Raw genomic sequence first — 20,356 nt, forward strand, 5'->3', positions numbered from 1 at the left:
GTTTTAAAAGGTGACAGCCGGGTGGTGGGGCTTCTCAGTGGCCTCCCGAACTTTTGCCGAACTTCTGGGTTCGGCGTTCAGGAGGCCCCCGAGAAGCCCCACTGCCCAGCTGTCACCTTTTGAAACAGCCGGGGGGCTTCTCAGCGGCCTCCTGAACGCTGAACCCAGCTGTTTCAAAAGGTGACAGCCGGGCGGCGGCATTTTTTTTTCGTTTTTTTTCGTTGCACGGATTAATTGATTTTACATTGTTTCCTATGCGAAACAATGTTTCGTCTTACGAACTTTTTGTCTTGTGAACCTCCCCCGGGAACCAATTAGGTTCGTAAGACGAGGTATTACTGTACTAGTATGCTAAGTTTTTTTTAATTAGGTATGTAGCAAAATATCTTAAATCAACTATCTTTCATTTACTCCACTACACTGAGATACACACAATTTCAGCTGATACCACTTTAGAAGTGAGCATTCCAAGTCAAATACATCCGGCAATGGGATCCAAATATTCTATCTATTTTTTTTAACTACAGGAATACATCCAACTGCATTCACAGTTAACTTACTAGTTTAATAAAAGTTTGGTTGGTTGCTTGTCATTTATAGAAAATCAAATAATTGGTCTGTCTAATGCTAATATGGTGTCTTCCATAAATTGGCTTCTACTATCATCACCCAGCATGGCACTGTGTATCACAAAAAAAATACAATAATACAAATATGTTTAGTTTATTCTACTACAGAGAAACACAACTCCTGTTCTCCTGAGATCCTTTTCAACAGAAAGATCAAGGACTAAATCTGTGGCTTCATAGGCTTATTATAATACTGAGTTACAAATATGTATCACGCACGCGTGAGTTCTGACATCCATAATTCTATATTTTCAATAGTATATTTTCAAATGGACAGTAATCATTCAACACTTGAAACTTCCTAAGATTAGCCTCTTACAATAGCCATTGCAAATGATAGATCTTTCCCTCTAGAAATACCAAGATGTATTCGAGAACTTTAGGTTTAGTCTGTCAGTCTCAGATCAAAAACATTATCAACATCCAATATATTCATAAATAAATGGATTTAATTATAAGTCAAAAAAGTCTGGCTCGCCTTAGAGTTTCTCACGTCTGTCTCTCACATTGAGGATGACCATTCCATCTTTGTCTTTGTCCATTCCATCGTTGTCTTTGTCCACTCGATCGTTGTATTTGTCTACTCCATCGTTGTCCTTGTCCACTCTTTTCTCTCTATCCTTTCTATCTCTCCCACTCTTTCTTTCTCTCCCTCCTTCTTTCTCTTTCTCTTCCTGCCTTTCTCCCTCTTTCCCTTCTATCTCTCCCTCTTTCTTTCTTTCTTTCTTTCTTTCTTTCTCTTTCTTTCTCTCTCTCTTCTCTTTCTCTCCCTCCCTCTTTCTCTCTATCCTTTCTATCTCTCCCAAACTCTTTCTCTCCCTCCTTTCTCTTTCTCTTCCTGCCTTTCTCCCTCTTTCCCTTTTATCTCTCCCTCTTTCTTTCTTTCTCTCTCTTTCTTTCTCTCTTCTCTTTCTCCCCCTCCCTCTTTCTCTCTATCCTTTCTATCTCCCCCTCTCTTTCTCTCCTTCCCTCCTTCCTTTCTATCTCTCCAACTCGCTTTCTTTCTCTCCCTCCCTGTCATTGCTATCGCCCCCACAGAGGGTTAGAGGTCTGGAGGCGAACCATGCTGCTAGGCCCAGGGCCCCTGGTCGCTGCTACCACCCCCACCCCCATGGATAGTAGGAGGCCTGGCAGCAGGCCATGCCACTAGACACAGAGGTCCCAGTCGCCGCTACCCCCACAGATGGTAGGAAGCCCGGTGGCCGGCTGCGGTGCTAAGCCCAGGGCCCCCCGTCGTCACTACCTCCCCCCAGGGATGGTTATCTTACCTTACCCAGCGGCCGGCAGCTGAACAAGAAAGAACAAGAACCCAGGGTTTAAGGGGTGGGGAAGAAAGCAGGCCTGCAATTGGCCCCTTTCTTTCCCGCCTTTATTTGAAATGAACTGTTGCTGCCCTATGGTTGCAGAGCAGCAACAGTTCTTCTAATTTCCAATTCCAGCGCAGAGGTCTGACCTCTGCGCTGGAATTAGAAATTCCCACGCTGAGCATTGAAATCTCGTGCGCTAGAGCGCACAACTCAGCTTAGGGGGAACAGTGGCAGGCATGGTTGGTAAATCCACGGTAACTGAATTTAAACATGCCTGGGCTAAACATATATCCATCCTAAGATAAAACACAGGAAATGGTATAAGGGCAGACTAGATGGACCATGAGGTTTTTTTCTGTGATCAATCTTTTATGTTTCTATGTGTTATACTGGGCATGAGGGATCTCACCTTGGAAAAGAAACTCCTTGGTCAAAGGGAAACCACCTTCAAAGATGTGGTCGACAAAGACAAAGCTGCAGAATCCTCAGACAACTCTGCAGCAATGATCCAAGTACAATCGGAATCCACCAAACCCAAAAACAGGTTGACTGGAAATCCAGAGATAGAAGGGTGAGTTTTCTCCACTCGTACAAATATGCAATATCTCATATCTTCAATTATAAATTACAATACCATAATTCATATATTTTTACATTCGGTATTTATCATCCATCAAATGCTGCCTCCTTTAATTTTATCACCTGGATCCAAAAAAATTGTTCTATTTCCTCATTCAAATTTAGGATGCTATTCACTAATACATCTTGTAAGCTGCTTTCTCCCATCAAATACATTTAGGCCAACATGATTCAATCTTCTCCATACATCTTTATTTATCTGTTACATGTATATTTCTTAGCCCTTATTTTATAATACTTATCCTTTAAAAGAAAAAGAAAATACTTGTCTTTAAACATTGAATATCCATCCATATCAACTAAATCCCATATTATATCTAAACATAACAATAGCAATACTGGGGAAGAGCCAAAACTATATCAATTTGAAAGGTGTTGTTACTGTTTCCTGTTTTTTTCTGTACATGCTGTGAGCCGCCCCGAGTCCTCGGAGAGGAGCAGCATACAAATCCAATTAAATCTTAAATCTTAAAAATCTGAAACTGAAGATATTGTGTGGTGGACATAGACATAGTAGAAACAACATAAAGAGACATAGTAGAAACAACCACCATATCTCTAAAGATAGCCATTGGTTTCTTTTTCATATGACAGGCTATATTTAAAGATGCAACTATAACTTATTTTATTTTACCATGTTTCTCCGTAAATAGGATCCTGTCTTATATTTTTTTGAACCCTGAAACAAGCACTTGGCCTTATTGCCTTATTGCACTCAAACACCCAATTGGGCTTATTATTGGAGGATATCTTATTTGGGGGTATTTATTGAACTCTATTTTTAAATAGAGTTGCATAGGAGTGTGCATAGGGTTTTCTAAGGGCTCAATTTTTTTTTCATGGGCTGGGGATTCCACAAAACCATGTTTATTTAGAAGTCACTTTTTATGCTACTTTTCTCATCCACAACAGGCTGGTATAAAGATTTAGCAGCCGTTTCCTCAGATAGCACCTCTTTGCTCTGCGGTGGAACAGCCATTGCTGAAAAAGGCAGCCAACATTTACAAGGGGAAGGAGAATTCTATTTTTATTTCTGCATGCAAATCCTCAGATGATTACAGATGGTTTCTGACAAATCCAGGGAAGCTCTGCATTGCACATATCGGAGGCAATTCCCTTCTTTATTATTGTACCACAGTCAGCCTTTAAGCTTTGGGGTCTGGGAAGGAAAAGAGAAAAGTACCTTCAGTTTAGGAAAAAGGGTAAACAAGAGTCACCTGTTCCATCAACAGAGACACCTGCCTTTTACAGCCTTCCTTCCCCCCTACAAAAACGCATACAAATACGCATAAAGGTATACAAGCACATGCAAAATGGTATGATATAGGAAGGTGAGACCTCCATAAATATGTTACATTTAGTAAATCAGAGCCTTCTTTGTTGTTGGAGCTGCAAAATATTATCATTAGAATTTTATCCTGCCTTTATTACTTTATGGGTAGAACAAGGCAGGGAACATAAACAATTCTCCTTCAGCTTCTTATTTTCCCCATAACAACCACCCTGTGAAGTGAGCTGGGCTGAGAGAGTGACTGGCTGAATGTCGCCTAGCTAGCTTTCATGCCTAAGGAGGGGCTAGAACTCACAGGCTCCTGGTTTCTAACCTGCCTTAACAACTAGATCAAACTGACTCTCTGGAATCATTAAAAGTGACTCTGGGTTTGTGCATTTGTTACATTCAACACACCAAAAAAGAGAAGCAAAATTTTTATAAAACTCAAAAAATTTGATACAGATACACCCAGGTCACTTCATGGCTTGAGGAGCATTGTGGAGCTTTCTGGAACTTGCATTGGGAACATTGAGCAAATTATTCAATTGTTGGACTGTGCAGTACAATATTCAGGAAGAAAAGAAGCCTCAACACTGACATTTACAGAATCCCACCCCCATCCTATCCATTCACAGATTACTATCTACATTTTGATTCTCATCACACACTAAAGCACAAACATGGGAAGTTTGTAAGAAAAAGAAGAAAGATTCTTTTTCTTTCTTTCTTTTTGTTTTTTCTTTTCTTTCTTACTGTGCTTTCCTTTTATGCCTTACCTTTTCTTTTATTCTTCCTTTTTAACCTTAAATCCTATACTGTATCTTTATTTTTTCTTTTTTTAATACCTATTTAAAGGAATTATTATTAATTAGGTTTGTTAATTTGGTTTATTAATTTGGCAATATTGGTTTTATATTATTCAGCTTTTTTCCACTTGAATTTGTTATTGCAAGTTTTTTGGGGTTTTATTTATAGATTCTTTTATTTTAAAGGGCATTTACTATTTTAAAAGGTTACTAAATATATATGAAAATTGATATGGAGGAGATATGGAGAAATTTGAAACACTACAGCCTAATCAATTAGAGGTTGAGCAAATTATTCAATTGTTGGATTGTGCAGTACATATTCAGAAAGAAAAGAAGCCTTAACACTGACCTTTACAGAATCCCACCCCCATCCCACCCACTCACAGATCAGCATCTACATTTTGATTCTCATTACCCACTGGAGCATGAAATGAAGGTGAACACTGGGCTGAAAGTTTGCCTACCAGCAAAGATGGAAAACAAAAAGAAGTAAAACATACCAAGAAAGCCCTCAGAACTTGTGGCTATTCCAAATGGGCCTTCATCAATTAAAAAAAACAAACAAAAAAAGACCCAGCAGCAGCTCCTCCATAACAGACAAAGAAGAGAACAACAAATGAAAGTGTTATCATTCCGTATATTGCAGGAATACCTGAAAAACATAGGAGGGCTTTCAATCAACACAATATACATATACACTGTAAACCCCAAAAATAAGCAGAAGCTTATCCACCCAAAGGATAAAGCACAAACTGAGTAAAGTGATATGTGCAGTACAATGCAGTGAAGCATGTACAGCAGTGGTGGGTTGCTCCTGGTTCAGTCCAGTTCTGTGAACCGGTAGCGGTGGTGGTGGTAGGCTCTGCCCACTCACACTGCACTTTGGCACAGAAGCATTGCACGTGCGCGCAAAGTGGTAGTAATGGGTTTTAGAACTCACTACTGATCTACAGATCTGTACATTGGAGAAACAAAATAATCACTTCACAAACGCATGGCACAACATAGGAGAATAAATCTACGAGGACAGGATTCGTCAGTCCATCTGCATTTGAAAAACAAAGGCCACTATTTTGAAGAAAGCACAGTCCACATTGTGGACAGAGAGGAATACTGGTTTGAAAGAGGAGTCAAACAGGCCATGCGCCTTAAGATTGAACAGCCCTCTCTAAACAGATGGAGAGAGATATGTCGCCACCTACAGTATCTCCTGTTTACAACACAGTCCTTTCAGCAGTTCCAAGAAGGTTCCACACCCATTTGCACTATTCAGGTGGCCCTGAGGGCACAGTTAAACCTCCAAGTAGCCTCAATGACTCCCAGAAAGAGTGCTAATGACATTTTTTTAAATTGTAAGGCCCCCCTCCCCTGCTTTGCCCTAGTAAATAGGGAGTTGGACAGCATACACAGTGAATGAATATAGAAAGGATTTCTAATAGCAGCAGAAAGCCAAAATAATGAAGCCATGGATTGTGTCCAGGGGTGCGTTCTAACTTAGCTCGCTGCTAGTTTGCTTCCTCCCACACTGCAGGGTACGTATGTGCATGCCCAATGCCAAAAAAATCCAAAGTCGTCGTCATCGTCGTCGTAGTAGTAGTAGCAATAATGATAATAATAATAATAATAATAATAATAATAATAATAACAACAACCACCACCACCACCCAAAACAAGATGATGATACATGCACAATGCTGGAAATCTGGCTTCTGCACATGTAAAGAAGAAAAACAAAGCTGGAATTTTTTTAAAAAAAATCAAATAAAAAGATGGCAGCACCCACTGGTTTTTAGCGCTCAGAGCGGAAATTTTAAATTCCCGCACAGAGGACCTTCCCCTCACCTCCCCGCTTTGGCGTCGGCAGCCAGGGATGAGGCTGCCCCAGCTCTGATACCCACCCACGCGGCGTTGGAGGAGGCGTTGGCCTCCTCCCCCACCGCTGTGCTAGGGGCTGCCCCCTGGAGCCGGGGGTGATGGGCCTGAGCTCGGCCTACTCGGCCCTGAACTCCACCTCCTCCTCCGCCACCGCGCTGGCCAGCAAAGCCGGCTGCCCAGGAAAGCGGCGCACTTTTCAAACACGCCACTTTCCTGCATCTCTTTCCTGGGCAGTTAGCTTTGCTGTCCGGCGCAGGGCAGTCACCATGACAACAACCTCAGCAATGGCGCCATGGTGGCCGCTGACACCAAGAGCCTCAACCCAAGCGTCAAGGCTTCTACTGAGGTGAGCTGCGCGGTAGTGGCGGGAAGCAGAGTCAAGGGGAGGGCACGGAGGTGGGGCCCACCAGAGAAGCAGAGAGAGAGAGAAGTAGAGAGAAAGAAAAAAAAGGGAAAGAGAAGGGAAAGAGAGGGAGGGAAAGAGAAGTGGAGATGAAGGGAGGGGAGGGAGGAAGAGAGAAAAGGGAGAAAGAGGGAGAGGGAGAGAGAAAGGGAGAGAGAAAGGAAGGAAGAGAGAAATATAAAGGGAGGGAGGAAGAGAGAAAGAGAGTGAGAGGGAGGGAAAGAGGGAAGAGAGGAAGGAACAGAGAGAAAGAGAAAAAAGTGGAAGGAAGAGAGAAGGAAAGAAAGCAAGGGAGAGAGAGAGAAGAAAAGAGAGGGAGAGAGAAAGGGAGGGAGGGAGGAAGAGAGAAATTAAGAGTGAGAGGGAAGGAAAGAGGGAAGAGAGGAAGGAAGAGAGAAAGAGAAAAAAGTGGAAGGAAGAGAGAAGGAAAGAAAGGAAGGGGGAGAGAGAGAAAGAGAGAGAGAGAGAAAGAAAATCAAAAGTGGCATTTTGATACTTAGCAGAGTTGCCCCATTCTGAGGTCACTGTTATAGACACACAGTATTTTATTTTGAAATTCTCTGAGGTAAAATATGGTGGGTTTTTTAAAAACCAAAACAGCTTTACTGCAGATTAAGATCAGCAAAACAATATCAATCATCCAATTTCTTAATATACTTTAATTTTCATGTCTCTCAGCTGCGTAAAAACCTTTGGTAGCTTATAATTAAAAAGAAAAATAACAAATATCAAAAGAAAAACACAGACTACTGAAAAACAACATGGTTTCTTCCCTTTGGCAAGAGTGGTAGAAATTTGAGGAGGGATGATTGATTATTAAATATGAATTGACCATTGAATGATGGTAAAAGATATATTTAGATGTTGTTTAATATTAGGATGTATTAATTCGTAAAATTGGATTAGAATTTTAGAACTTTATAGAATTACATAGTTAAAATTAATGAAAGATACATAGGATAAATAAGGGGCTTATGATATGTACTGTATGATTTTATGACTTTGCGTTATGAATTTAAAATATACTTGGAATGTAGAAGATTGATGAAAGTTAATAATAGTAAATGCTAAGTGCCTGAAGATTAATTGAGCTTGGAAATATATTAATTGATGCATTGATGTTCAGATAGATTTTCATAGTATTATTAGATTACTATAATACTATGATAAATATTTAAGAAATGAAGATTTTAAAGCATGGATTTATTAATAGTTGTGTTTTTGGTTTTGCTGGTTTTTTTAGTTTTAATAGTAATAGATTTTGGTTTTGTTTTATTATTAATTTCTTTTAATAAAAAAGAAGGGAATTTATTTATTTATTTATTTATCTATTTATCTGTTTATCATCTGTTTATCTGTTTATCTATTTATTTATCTATTTATCTATTTTTCTATTTATTTATTTAAAAAATTAGAGGGAACACTGCCCACAGACCAGCACTGACTGAACTGGTTCTGTGACATCATTGTGACATCACCAGCAGTTTGATACTGGTTTTGGAGGACCGGTCCAAACCGGGAGGAACCCACCTCTGACTCTGTCTTAGGCATACCTTTTTCACAGTTCTACTGATGTAGTTCCTTCATTGATGAAGTGAAAGCTTTATAATCTTTTTAAGATGCTTCTAATGCCTCTAGGTGTCTAAATTATATATACACCTCTCTTTTTAAAAAACTTTATTCTAAAAACCCCCACTACTTTACAGAGGTTTTCTTCCATGGATTCTTGAACACTCACCGTGTTTGGTTTGATGGTGAGCCATTGACCCACATCCACTTCTCCTCTGGCAATTTGAATGTGAGCCCAATCCATGCTCCATCACTTATTTTGTCCTGGAAGAACTCCTATAAAATGTCATTTAATTTTCATTACAAGAATGGCTATTGGTATCCCTCACCATGGCCTATTACTGAGACTGTGTTAAAGAGTTGAATATTGGGCGCCATCTAACAAAATTAAATTCAATGATGAAAAAAGTAAGGTTCTACATTTAGGCAAGAAAAACAAAATGCACAGGTACAATATATGTGGTACCTTGCTCAACAGTAGTAACTATGAGAGGGATCTTGGAGTCCTAGTGGACAATCATTTAAATATGAGCCAGCAGTGTGCAGCAGCTTCCAAAAAAGCCAACACAGTTCTAGGCTGCATTAACAGAGGGATAGAATCAGGATCACGTGAAGTGTTAATACCACTTTATAAGGCTTTGGTAAGGCCACACTTGGAATACTGCATTTATTTTGGTTGCCACAATGTAAAAGAGATGTTGAGATTCTAGAAAGAGTGCAGAGAAGAGCAACAAAGATGATTAGAGCACTGGAGGCTAAAACATATGAAGCACAGTTGCAGGAACTGGTAATGTCTAGTTTAATGAAAAGAAGGACTCGTGTTCCAATATTTCAGGGGTTGCCACAAAGAAGAGTGACTCAAGTTATTCTACAAAGCACCTGAGGGCAGAACAAGAAGCAATGAGTGGAAACTAATCAAGGAGAGAAGCAATTTGGAATTAAGGAGAAATTTCCTTTTTTTTTTAATTAGAATTTTTTTTTATTTACAAACACATATGACAAACAAAAACATTTCCTGACAGTTAGAACAATTAATCAGTGGAAAACTTTGCCTCCAGAAGTTGTAAATGCTCCAACACTGGATGTTTTTAAGAAGGGATTTATTTATTTTATTTATTTATTCATTTGTCCAATACACAAATACATAGGAAGAAAAATAAACATGTGATAATATAAAAGCGGGTGAAAGTGGGCTTAGAGGAGAGGTTATATGAAAGGAAGAGAATATATATGATAGATGAAAGAAAGGAAAGACAATTGGACAGGAGACGAAAGGCACACCAGTGCACTTATGTACGCCCCTTACTGGCCTCTTAGGAACCTGGAGAGGTCAATCGTGGAGAGTCTAAAGGAGACGTGTTGGGGGTTAGGGGTTGACACAATTGTGTCCGGTAATAAGTTCCACGCTTCGACAACTCGATTGTTGAAATCATATTTTTTACAGTCAAGTTTTGGAGTGGTTCGTATTAAGTTTGAATCAGTTGCGTGCTCTTGTGTTGTTGTGATTGAAGCTGAGGTAGTCATTGACTGGTAGGACGTTGCAGCATATGATCTTGTGGGCAATGCTCAAATCGTGTTTTAGGTGCCATAGTTCTAGGCTTTCTAGGCCCAGGATTGTTAGTCTATTTTCGTAGGATACAGTGATCCCTCGAGTTTCGCGATCTCGATCTTCGCGAAACGCTATATCGCGATTTTTCCACCCGATGACGTCACTCTCTTCCTTCCTTTCTCATCTTTCTTTCTCTCTCTCTTTCTCTATCTTGCTTCTTCCTCTCTCACACTCTCTTCCTCCCTCTCTCATGTCTTTCTTTCCTTCTCTCTCTTTCTCTATCTCTCCCCCTCTTGCTGGCGGGCGGCGGGCGGCGGGCATCAGAGAGGAGCCGGGGTTTCCCCTTTGCGTGGGCGGCCGGGAAGACCCAGGGAAGGTTCCTTCGGCCGCCCAGCAGCTGATCTGCTCGGTAGCACAGCAGCAGCAAGGAGCTGAATCGGGGTTTCCCCGCACGCAAAGGGGAAACCCCGATTCGGCTCCTCGCTGCTGCTGCGCTACCGAGCAGATCAGCTGCTGGGCGGCCGAAGGAACCTTCCCTGGGTCTTCCCGGCCGCCCACGCAAAGGGGAAACCCTGGCTCCTCGCTGATGCCCGCCGCTCGCCCGCCCGCCAGCAAGAGGGGGAAGACCCAGGGAAGGTTCCTTCGGCCGCCCAGCAGCTGATCTGCTCGGTAGCTTGCAGCAGCAGCGAGGAGCCGAATCGGGTTTCCCCTTTGCGTGGGCAGCGGGGAACGCAAACTCCTCCATCTACGCATGCGCGGCCATAGAAAAAAGGGTGCGCATGCGCAGATGGTGTTTTTACTTTCGCAACCCTATATCCCGAAAAATCGATTATCGCGAGGGGTCTTGGAACGGAACCCTCGCGATAATAGAGGGATCACTGTATTCTGTTTCGAGTGGAGGAGTGAAGGGCTCTTCTGGTGAAATATCTTTGGACATTGGACAATGGATTGGGCAACCATTTTTCTGAAAGGGTATGGGGCTGGACTAGAAGACCTCCAAGGTCTCTTCTAACTTTGTTATTCTATTTTAAATTATTCCAAATGAATTTACTGCCCAAACAGCTCTCTGATATTTTGCTGGTTGTGCTTCTGATGTGGTGAGGAACAATAACAAGTGGATTTCACCCCACCTGCTTATCCTTCAGATAGAAAAAGATGGAATACATCAAAGTAAACGTCCATGTGGGAAGGTTCCTACTATGTATTCATTTGGCTAATCCCACTTCCTCTGAAGCAGGGGTGTCCAATTGGGAGACCACTGGCCAGATGCATCACATGCCTTCCACACCTATCCCAGCTCAGCTAAGTCAAAAAATTATGTGATACGTCATATGACATCAAAATGATACAGCAAGTTTGATGCCTGGGCTCTGAAACCTGCTGGTAAATGCTAGTCCAACCACTGAAATATTTTTATTTAAAATTAAATAAATTAAATAGATAAATAAATAAATAGGACCGCAACTGGTGCCCAGGTTTGCCTGGTGCACCAGTTACGGCCCTATTTGGACCAAGAGTCACTGCTCACAGTTACTCATGCCCTCATCACCTCGAGGTTCGACTACTGTAACGCTCTCTACATGGGGCTACCTTTGAAAAGTGTTCGGAAACTTCAGATCGTGCAGAATGTGGCTGCGAGAGCGATCATGGGCCTCCCAAGATATGCCCATGTCTCATCAACATTCCGCAGCCTGCATTGGCTGCTGATCAATTTTCACAATTCAAAGTGTTGGTTATGGCATCGGACCAGAATACCTTTGGGACCGCCTTCTGCTGCACGAATCCCAGCGACTGGGTCGGTCCCACAGAGTTGGCCTTCTCCGGGTCCCATCGACTAAGCAATGCCGTCTGGTGGGACCAAGGGAAAGAGCCTTCTCTGTGGTGGCCCCAGCCCTCTGGAATCAACTCCCTCCAGAGAGTAGGACTGCCCCCACCCTCCTTGCCCTTTGCAAGCTCCTAAAAACCCACCCATGTCGCCAGGGAAATTGATATTCTCCTTAGCCATTTTCATTTATGTATGGTTTGCTTGGGTGATTAATTTTTATGATAAGGGTTTTAATCTGTTTTTTAATATTGGATTTGTACATTGTGTAATGTGTTGTGAGCTGCCCCAAGTCTTCGGAGAGGGGCGGCATACAAATCTAATAAATTATTATTATTAATTTATTATTATTATTATTATTATTATTATTATTATTATTAATTATTATTATTATTATTAATAATTATTATTATTATTATTATTAATAATAATAATAATTATTATTATTAATAATTATTATTATTATTAATAATAATAATAATTATTATAATTATTAATAGTAAGAAAGCTTTGGATTCTTAATCTGTGACAAATTCTTTTACCTGCTGTCCTGTACTAGAAATAACCAATAGCTGAGATCTTTTTGCTGCACAATCCTTGTAGCTTTCGTTCCAGGATTGGATTTTAGTAGAAATCCAGTAGCATTTGTCCTCATACGGAAGCCAGGTTAGAGGACACACACTGCAGGATCCATTTTCTAGGAAAGAAAACAAATCTTTTCTTTAAAATAATTATGTCTGTAACCAACCCTACAGTTATATTTCAAGCTCTGGAAAGGTAAGGAGGGGATTCCATTTAAAAATTCTTATTTTTTACTGGGTTGGGGGTCATTCATTCAATTTCATGGTTTGCATAGGTTAACATTTTCTTTTTAAAAAGAATATTATTAAATTTCATTAAAGGGCTAAAATATAAGGTGACTTCCAACTCTCTTCATTGTGGATGCAGTTATATAAAACAATGCACTCTTATTTTAGTCTAACAAGAGAAAAAAAATAAAAATAATTATAAAAATATACACACCAATCAACTAGCAAAAGCATCTATCTATCTATCTATCTATCTATCTATCTATCTATCTATCTATCTATCTATCTATCTATCTATCTATCTATCTATCTATCTTCCCAGAGTATAAGATGCACCTTTCCCCCACCCAAAGAGGGTGGAAATGTCGGTGCGTCTTATACACCAAATGCAGCCATTTTTGCTGTACTGAAGTCCCCCATCCTCCACCTGCAGAGAGCTCTTGGGTGCTGGGAAACGGCAGAAATGCCCCTGTTTTTCCAAAAACCTGAGCCATTTTCACCCATGTTTTTGCAAAAATGGGGTGGGATGAGGGTCTGGGGATCCTGCAGAGAGCGCCTAAGACTGGTGGGGGGAAGGCAAAAATGCCTCAATTTGTGAAAAACAGTAATTTTTTCACCAAAATGGGGACATTTTTGCCATTCTCCAGCACACAGGAGCTCTCTGCAGGCTCCCCACACTTTTTCTCAATTTTGTGGGGGGAAAACAGGCTAAAACCAGCCCATTTTGTTTTGCAATAATGGGGCTGGTTTTGTTTTCTAATTACCCCATCTAGCATGACTGGAGGGGGAATTCTGGGAGTTGAAGTCCACTAGTCTTAACGCTGGCAAGTTTGAAGTTTGTAAAAAGTATTCGGCTACACTAATATTTTATTAAATAATATATTACTACACCATTTGGTTCAAAATACTTTTTTCCTTGTTTTCCACCCCTAAAATCTAGGTGTGTCTTATACTTCAGTGCGTCTTATACTCCAAAAAATATGGTATCACGTGCACACACACACACACATATGTCACATGTTTTTGCTGAATTTGAAAATTAAGGGAGACTAGGATAGATCTATTTCGGCCTTATTTGGCCTCATCAGCTAGCCATACCTTCACTGGAACTTGAACTTGCAACCTTTGCCTTGTAAGGCAGAAAATTAACCTCTAGGTTACAGTCAGGGCCGCCGATAGACGGGTATTACTGGGAGCCCCGTACCGGGCCCGGTGAAATTGACCAATTAGAGGGCCCGCAGTCAGCAGCTCCTTGCACATGCGCAGACTGTCACCTCAGAAAAGAAAAAGACCGGGCCCTTTTGCGCATGTGCAAGGAGCTGCAAATTTGGCGCCAGAAGGCCGGGGCCCCTAACTGTTCAAAAAGTTGTGAGAAGAGGAAGCTGAGCTTCCTTCTTAGCGCCTTTCAAGTTTTCCGGCAACTGCAGCGCCCCGCCTGGCTGGAGCTTCCCTGGCGGCTGCAGCAGGTGAGCTTTGGGGCTGGTGGGAGGGTAGCGGCAGCGGGAGGGCGGCGCGCAGCGGGAGGGTGATGGTGGCGGCAGCGACAGCCGCAGCGGGTAGTAAGCCCCTCTCCCCCCTCTCTCTTTCTCTCAGCCGCGTGCCGTTTTCCATGGGCGCGCAGTCCCCATCCCCCCGCCAGCCCGCGGGGGGGCGGGGAGGCGCCGGCAGCAGAAGGGAAGGGAGCTGTGGCTGCCCCTGCCTCCCCACGGTGCCTCTGGCCCCCTCGACCTTTCCGCGCTGCCCACCGCCTGCCCGATCTGCCCCCTCTGCTCCTCCGCCACCTCCTCCCGCACCCGGAACGCACGCCCTGCCCGCCTCACCTTTGCCGAGAGCACTTTCGTCCCTGGCTCTCAGCAAGGGGGTTGCAGGAGAGACGGGGCAGGCGTTCTCTCAGCGGAGGCTGGCAAAGGTGATATTCAATGTCGGGGGCGCGCGGGCGGTTGCGCATGCTCCCTATCTCCCTGCTAGCCCACTCGGAATATTCAAAATAAGAAAAACCTTCACCGGCACAGACTTTTCTTATTTTGAATATTCCGAGTGGGCTAGCAGGAAGATAGGGAGCGCGCGCAACCGCCCGTGCACCCCCGACATTGAATATCACATTCGCCAGCCTCCGCTGAGAGAATGCCTGCCACATCTCTCCTGCAACCCCCTTGCTGAGAGCCCGGGACGAAAGTGCTCTCGGCAAAGGTGAGACAGGCAGGGCGTGCACGCATCACCGCTGAGAAGAACGGAGAAAGAACGAGAGTGAGTGAGAGCAATAGACAGCAAGATAGAGAGAAAGTGAGAAAGAGAGAGTGAGAGAAAGGGGGGAGAGAAAGAGATAGCAAGAGAGAGAGAACAAGAGAGAGAAAGAGCGTGAGAAAGAAAACAAGAGAGAAAGAGTGAGAGAGAGAGAGAAAGCAAAAGAGACAGAAAGAAAACAAGAGAGAGAAAGTGAGAAAAAGAGAGAGAAAGAGGGGGGAGAGAGAAAGAGAGAGGGGGGAGAGAGAGAAAGAGAGGGAGAGGGAGAAAGAGAGAGGGAGAGGGGGGAGAGATAGCAAGAGAGGGGGAGAGAGAGAGAGGGAAAGGGGGGAGAGAAAGAGAGAGGGAGAGGGGGGAGAGATAGCAAGAGAGGGAGAGAGAGAAAGAGAGAGGGAAAGGGGGAGAGAGGGGGGAGAGAAAGAGAGAGGGAGAGAGAAAGAGGAGATAAAGGAAGAGGAGAGAGAGAAAGGAAGAGAAAGAAAGAAAGAGGGATAGAAAGAGAGAGAGAGTGAGAGATGCTCAGTGAGCCTTTCTTTGAAGTTGCCTTTCTTTCTTTCTCTTGCTTTCTTTCTTTCTCTTTCTTTCTCTCCTTCCTTCCCTCCTTCCATTTCTTTCATTCCCTCTCTCTATTTTTATTTCTCTTTCATTTTCTTTCTTTCTCTCTTTCTTGCTTTCTTTCTTGCTCTTTTTCTTTCTCTCTTTTACCTACCCTTCCTCTATTTCTTCTTTTCTTTCTCCTTCCTACCTTCTTCCCTCCCTCCCTCACTTCAGTCCTTCCTCTCTTACTCTCCCCTTTCATAAGTTTCCTTGCTTCCTTCCTCTGTTCCTGTCCCTTCCCCCTTTCTTTCTTTCTTTCTTTCTTTCCTTCCTTCCTTCCTTCCTTTCCTCCCTCCATTTCTTGCTTTCCTTTTCCTTCCTCCCTTCTTTCCTCCCTCATTCCCTTCTTTCACTCCTTCCTCTCTTACTCTCCCCTTTCACACCTTTCCTTGCTTTTTTGCACCCTTCTTCTGTTCCTGTCCCTTCCCTCTTTCCTTCCTTCCTTCCCACCCTCCGTCCATTCATTCACCCATTCCTCTCTTGATCGCCCCTTTTACCATTCCTCCCTCCCTCCCTCCTTCCTTCATAGCTCGCCCTCGCCTTTCTTCCCTTCTTTCCAGATGGGAGTGCCCCCTCAAGACACCCGCCTGACTGCTGGTACCCTGCTTTTTCTCTCCCCTCGTCCTTTCCAGCTCCTCGCGTTTGCTGGCTGGGGAATTCTGGGAGTTGAAGTCCAGATATCTTCAAGTTGCCAAGGTTGGGAAACACTGGCCTATGGGACCGCCTCGCTTGGCGTGAAGCGGGAAATGATCCCCGGGGGATGGAGTGGCTTGGCGACTTAAAATAGTTTTAAAATGGCGGGGGGGGGGCAGACACTTAGGCTGTATGGGGCCCCAAAATTCCTGATGGTGGCCCTGGTTACAGTATCCAGTATATATATGTACAGTATACAGTATGTGTGTGTGTGTGTGTGTGTGTGTGTGTGTGTGTGTATGAAGGTCTTGGCATATTCGGGTTTCTTCCCGTGTAAGTTTCAGAGATTTCTGGCAATGTTTTGACAATGTCCCACTCGTCATCCAAACGCTGGAGCTTTTGTCCTTGTGCTAGGGCGAACACAGCGAGACCTGAGCTGCTTTCCCTCTATAAATACTGGTGTGTGTGTGTGGAGTTCTGGCTCAGCAGCTGCAAGCTGTGTTGAAACTTCCTGGTGAGTCAGTGGGGTAACACCTGGGGTCATTGATGTAATGGATGTATGCTGATTAGTTGATGTTTGTGTATTGGGGTGATATCCTGAGTAGTTGGAGTTCGCAGACTATTTAGCTGTTTTGTAGTGTGTGTCAGGGTGATGAATGGACAGATGGAATTGTCCTTGGGAGGCAGAACCCACAGCCACTCTGTCTAGTCAGGGATGAGTTTGAGGTTTTTATTTGGTCTTCTCTGTGTGTGTGTGTTTGGGTCTGGTGGAGGCGAGTGGTGGTAGTGTCCTGTGTTGTTCTGTGTCTGGTTTCAGTTTGTATGGCTGGGATATGTTTGTTAATGAGGGCTGGTTTTCAGATGTCTGGTAGGTGGGAAGTATCATCATGTTTGTTCATATTGTGGGGGTGTTTTTCTATTTCAATGGCTTCCATGATTATACTTTGTTGCTATTCTTTTGATTATATACATATATATCTCAGGGTTGGATTCTAACTTATCTCGCTAGGCAAGCAGCCCAAGTTTAAATCCCAGAAGGATATGACTAGCTGATGAGAACTAAATACAGTAATACCTCATTTTACGAACCTAAATGGTTCCCAGGGGAGGTTTGTAAGGTGAAAAGTTCGTAAGACGAAACATTGTTTCCCATAGGAAACAATGTAAAATGAATTAATGCGTGCAATGAAAAGAAAATGCAAAAAACCGCCGCCGCCCGGCTGTCACCTTTTGAAACAGCTGGGTGCTTCTCAGCATTCTCCCAATGCCAAACCCGGAAGTTCGGCAAAAGTTCGGGTTTGGGTGGCCGCCGAGAAGCCCCGCCGCCCGGGTGTCACCTTTTGAAACAGCCGGGGGGCTTCTCGGCGGCCTCCCGAACGCCAAACCCGGAAGTTTGTGTTTGGCGTTCAGGTTCAGGAGGACGCCAAGAAGCCCCCCGGCTGTTTCAAAAAGCGACAGCTGGGTGGTGGGGCTTCTCGGCGGCCTCCCGAACCCGAACTTTTGCCAAACGTCTGGGTTCGGCGTTCGGGAGGCCGCCGAGAAGCCCGGCCGCCCGGCTGTCGTCCTTTGAAACAGCCGGGGGCTTCTCGGCGGCCTCCCGAACGCTGAACCCGGAAGTTCGGGTTTGGCGTTTGGGTTCAGGAGGACGCCGAGAAGCCCCCCGGCTGTTTCAAAAAGCAACAGCCGAGCGACGGGGCTTCTCAGCGGCGGCGGCGGGTTCGTAAGACGGAAAAAGTTCGTAAGAAGAGGCAAAAAATTTCTGAACCCCGGTTTCGTATCTCGGGTTGTTCGTATGGCGAGGGGTTCGTATCATGAGGTACCACTGTAGTTTGATATATATCTGTACTAGGCTCCCTTTATTTCTTTATCAGGAAAATGTAATATATATAGAAAAATGGTTTGTCATTAAAAGAAAAAAGAGGGTAGCACCCATGGAACAGCAATGACTGATATGGTTCGGTGACATCAACATGATGTCGGTCCAAACTGGGAGGAACCCATCCCTGAGGTAGACGATGTCTCCTTGAGGAAGATGGGCATTCCAGAAATGCAATTCAGCAATCAATAAGAGATTATAGATATATTTGGGTATCAAAATTTCTGAGAAAATTATAACAAAGGTCACGGAAACATTTCAGTTAAAAATAGAAAGCGTTACCTGCAAGTGGATATGTAGCATTACACAAATGTTGCCTTAGACAAGTCCTGAATTTTTCTAATTCTTTATTTGGTTTGTTTTCATCTTCTTTGCATTGATGTGTATATGAAATTCCAGTCATTTCCTGGGAGTTTTGTGAGGTTCTGTTACTTGCTGTTGAGTAACAGCCACCCAGGCCTATTAAAACATTAAGCCAGAATTATAATTACATAATTAAAACTGCACGTCACAGATATTGCATTCTGGATATAGAGAGAGTTCCATCTGGATTCTGCCAAGGATTCATAATAATATTCAAACAGTACTAAGGCTCCATTTAGCCTCTAACAAACTTTATTATTTTGCTGATGTTCTGCTTTTATTATTTTTATAAATAACTTAAGGCAAAGAACACACTCAATACTTCCTCCTCCTTTTATTTTCTCTGCAACAGCATCCTGTAATGTAGGGTGGGCTGAGAGACAGTGACTGGCTCATAGTCACCAAACTGGGTTTCATGTCTAAGGTGGGATTAGAACTCTTGACTTCTAGCCTGGTCCCTTCACCACTACACCAAACTGGGTCTCTTTAGTATTTTCACCTGGGGCGATTTCTTCTTTAAACAAACTGACAGACCACAAAACACCATGCGATGGTTTGCATTCTCCTGATCTCTTTATTAAGCAAGACAAGTGCCTGATGAAAAAGATGATGGACTAGCTCTGTGATGTTGGCACGCGGAGCCATATTCAAGGGCATGTGAGATTTTGCCATGTTTCAGCTCCAGTGTACATGTGCATGCTGTCCAGCTGATTTTTGGCCTTCGGGAAGGCCATTTTGCCCTCCAGAGACTTCAGGGAAGTTCGGAAAATGCACTTCCGGTTTGCCGTTGTGCTGTTTTTTGCACTACGGAAGGTTCAGGGAAGCTTCCAGAAGCCCCAGAATGCAAAAAACAGCACAACAGCAAAACAGAAGTTTTCCAAAAACTTCCGGTTTGCCCATTGGGATTTTTTCCCCCACCTATCAGGCTTCAGAAAGGCCTATGTGCATGCGTGGGGGCAGATCGAGGGGGTTCACGTGAGTGTTGGGGGAGAGGGAATTGGTATAGGCACGTGCTACCACACTACACACGCCCCTTTTGGCACGTGAACCAAAAAAAGTTTGCCTTCACTGAACTAGGGGAAAGGCTGAGAGAATTGTCTGCAAGTACAACATTAAGATGGGATTGCCCCGTTGTATATTGTTGCAGCCAAAGCCCTGGCTCTCTTAATGGCAATCAAATCACATTGCAGCTTCAACATAAATGTATTAAGCCTGTAAACAATGATAAAGAGAGAAACGAGGTACAAATTACAACATGACATTGGAGTATTTTAAATAATAATTATTATTTATTAGATTTGTATGCCGCCCCTCTCCGTAGACTCAGGGCGGCTCACAGCATACAATAAAACAATCCCACCTCAATAGTCTTTTTATTATTTATCCCCTCTTACTAGGTCAGAACAGCAGTTATCTTTGAGATTTGGTCACAGAACATAAACAATGTGATTTATTGGGTCATTGGTTTTTTATCCTATCTTTCTATCTATCTATCTATCTATCTATCTATCTATCTATCTATCTATCCATCTATCTATCATCTACCTACTTACCTACCTACTTACCTACCTACCTACCTACCTACCTATCTATCTATCTATCTATCTATCTATCTATCTATCTATTTGGATTTCTAGCCTTCTCCCATGGAGTCAGGGCAGCTCACAAAGTAAAAGCAAATACAAAAATATAGCACGTAAGAAACCCAAAGTTAAAATTAAATTCTAAAACCCATTGGCATTAAAAACCAGTCAACCACATCCGTCCATCACAATCGTACTCTCATATTATCGGCCGGAGCAAGATGCCAAATGCTGTTGGAATAGCGTTTTGCAGAAGCTAGCCCACCCAGATAGCCACAGCAGCTAAGCAGCCTGCCTCAGACCAGGAACCTTTATCTTGAGGATAATTGAAGAATGTACCTGTACTACAGAGTTTCTTAGGAAATATTTACTACAC

The 20,356-nt window shown here is 43.1% G+C and overlaps 1 protein-coding gene across 1 annotated transcript in view; it reads right to left on the minus strand.

The window, feature by feature from the left end:
* Nucleotides 1–3,575: 3,575 nt before the first annotated feature.
* LOC139158369 (killer cell lectin-like receptor subfamily B member 1B allele C) overlaps nucleotides 3,576–20,356 on the minus strand; it is a 31,356-nt gene continuing 14,575 nt past the window's right edge. Inside the window, exons 3-6 of the mRNA XM_070735671.1 lie at nucleotides 18,317–18,493; nucleotides 12,418–12,572; nucleotides 8,674–8,780; nucleotides 3,576–3,734 (exon numbers count right to left, since the gene is read on the minus strand). Coding sequence (XP_070591772.1) covers nucleotides 3,623–3,734; nucleotides 8,674–8,780; nucleotides 12,418–12,572; nucleotides 18,317–18,493 — 551 coding nt within the window. The 3' untranslated portion in view covers nucleotides 3,576–3,622. The remainder of the gene's footprint in view (nucleotides 3,735–8,673; nucleotides 8,781–12,417; nucleotides 12,573–18,316; nucleotides 18,494–20,356) is intronic.

This window comes from Erythrolamprus reginae, chromosome 2, assembly GCF_031021105.1.
Source record: "Erythrolamprus reginae isolate rEryReg1 chromosome 2, rEryReg1.hap1, whole genome shotgun sequence".
NCBI classification, from domain to species: Eukaryota; Metazoa; Chordata; class Lepidosauria; order Squamata; family Dipsadidae; genus Erythrolamprus; species Erythrolamprus reginae.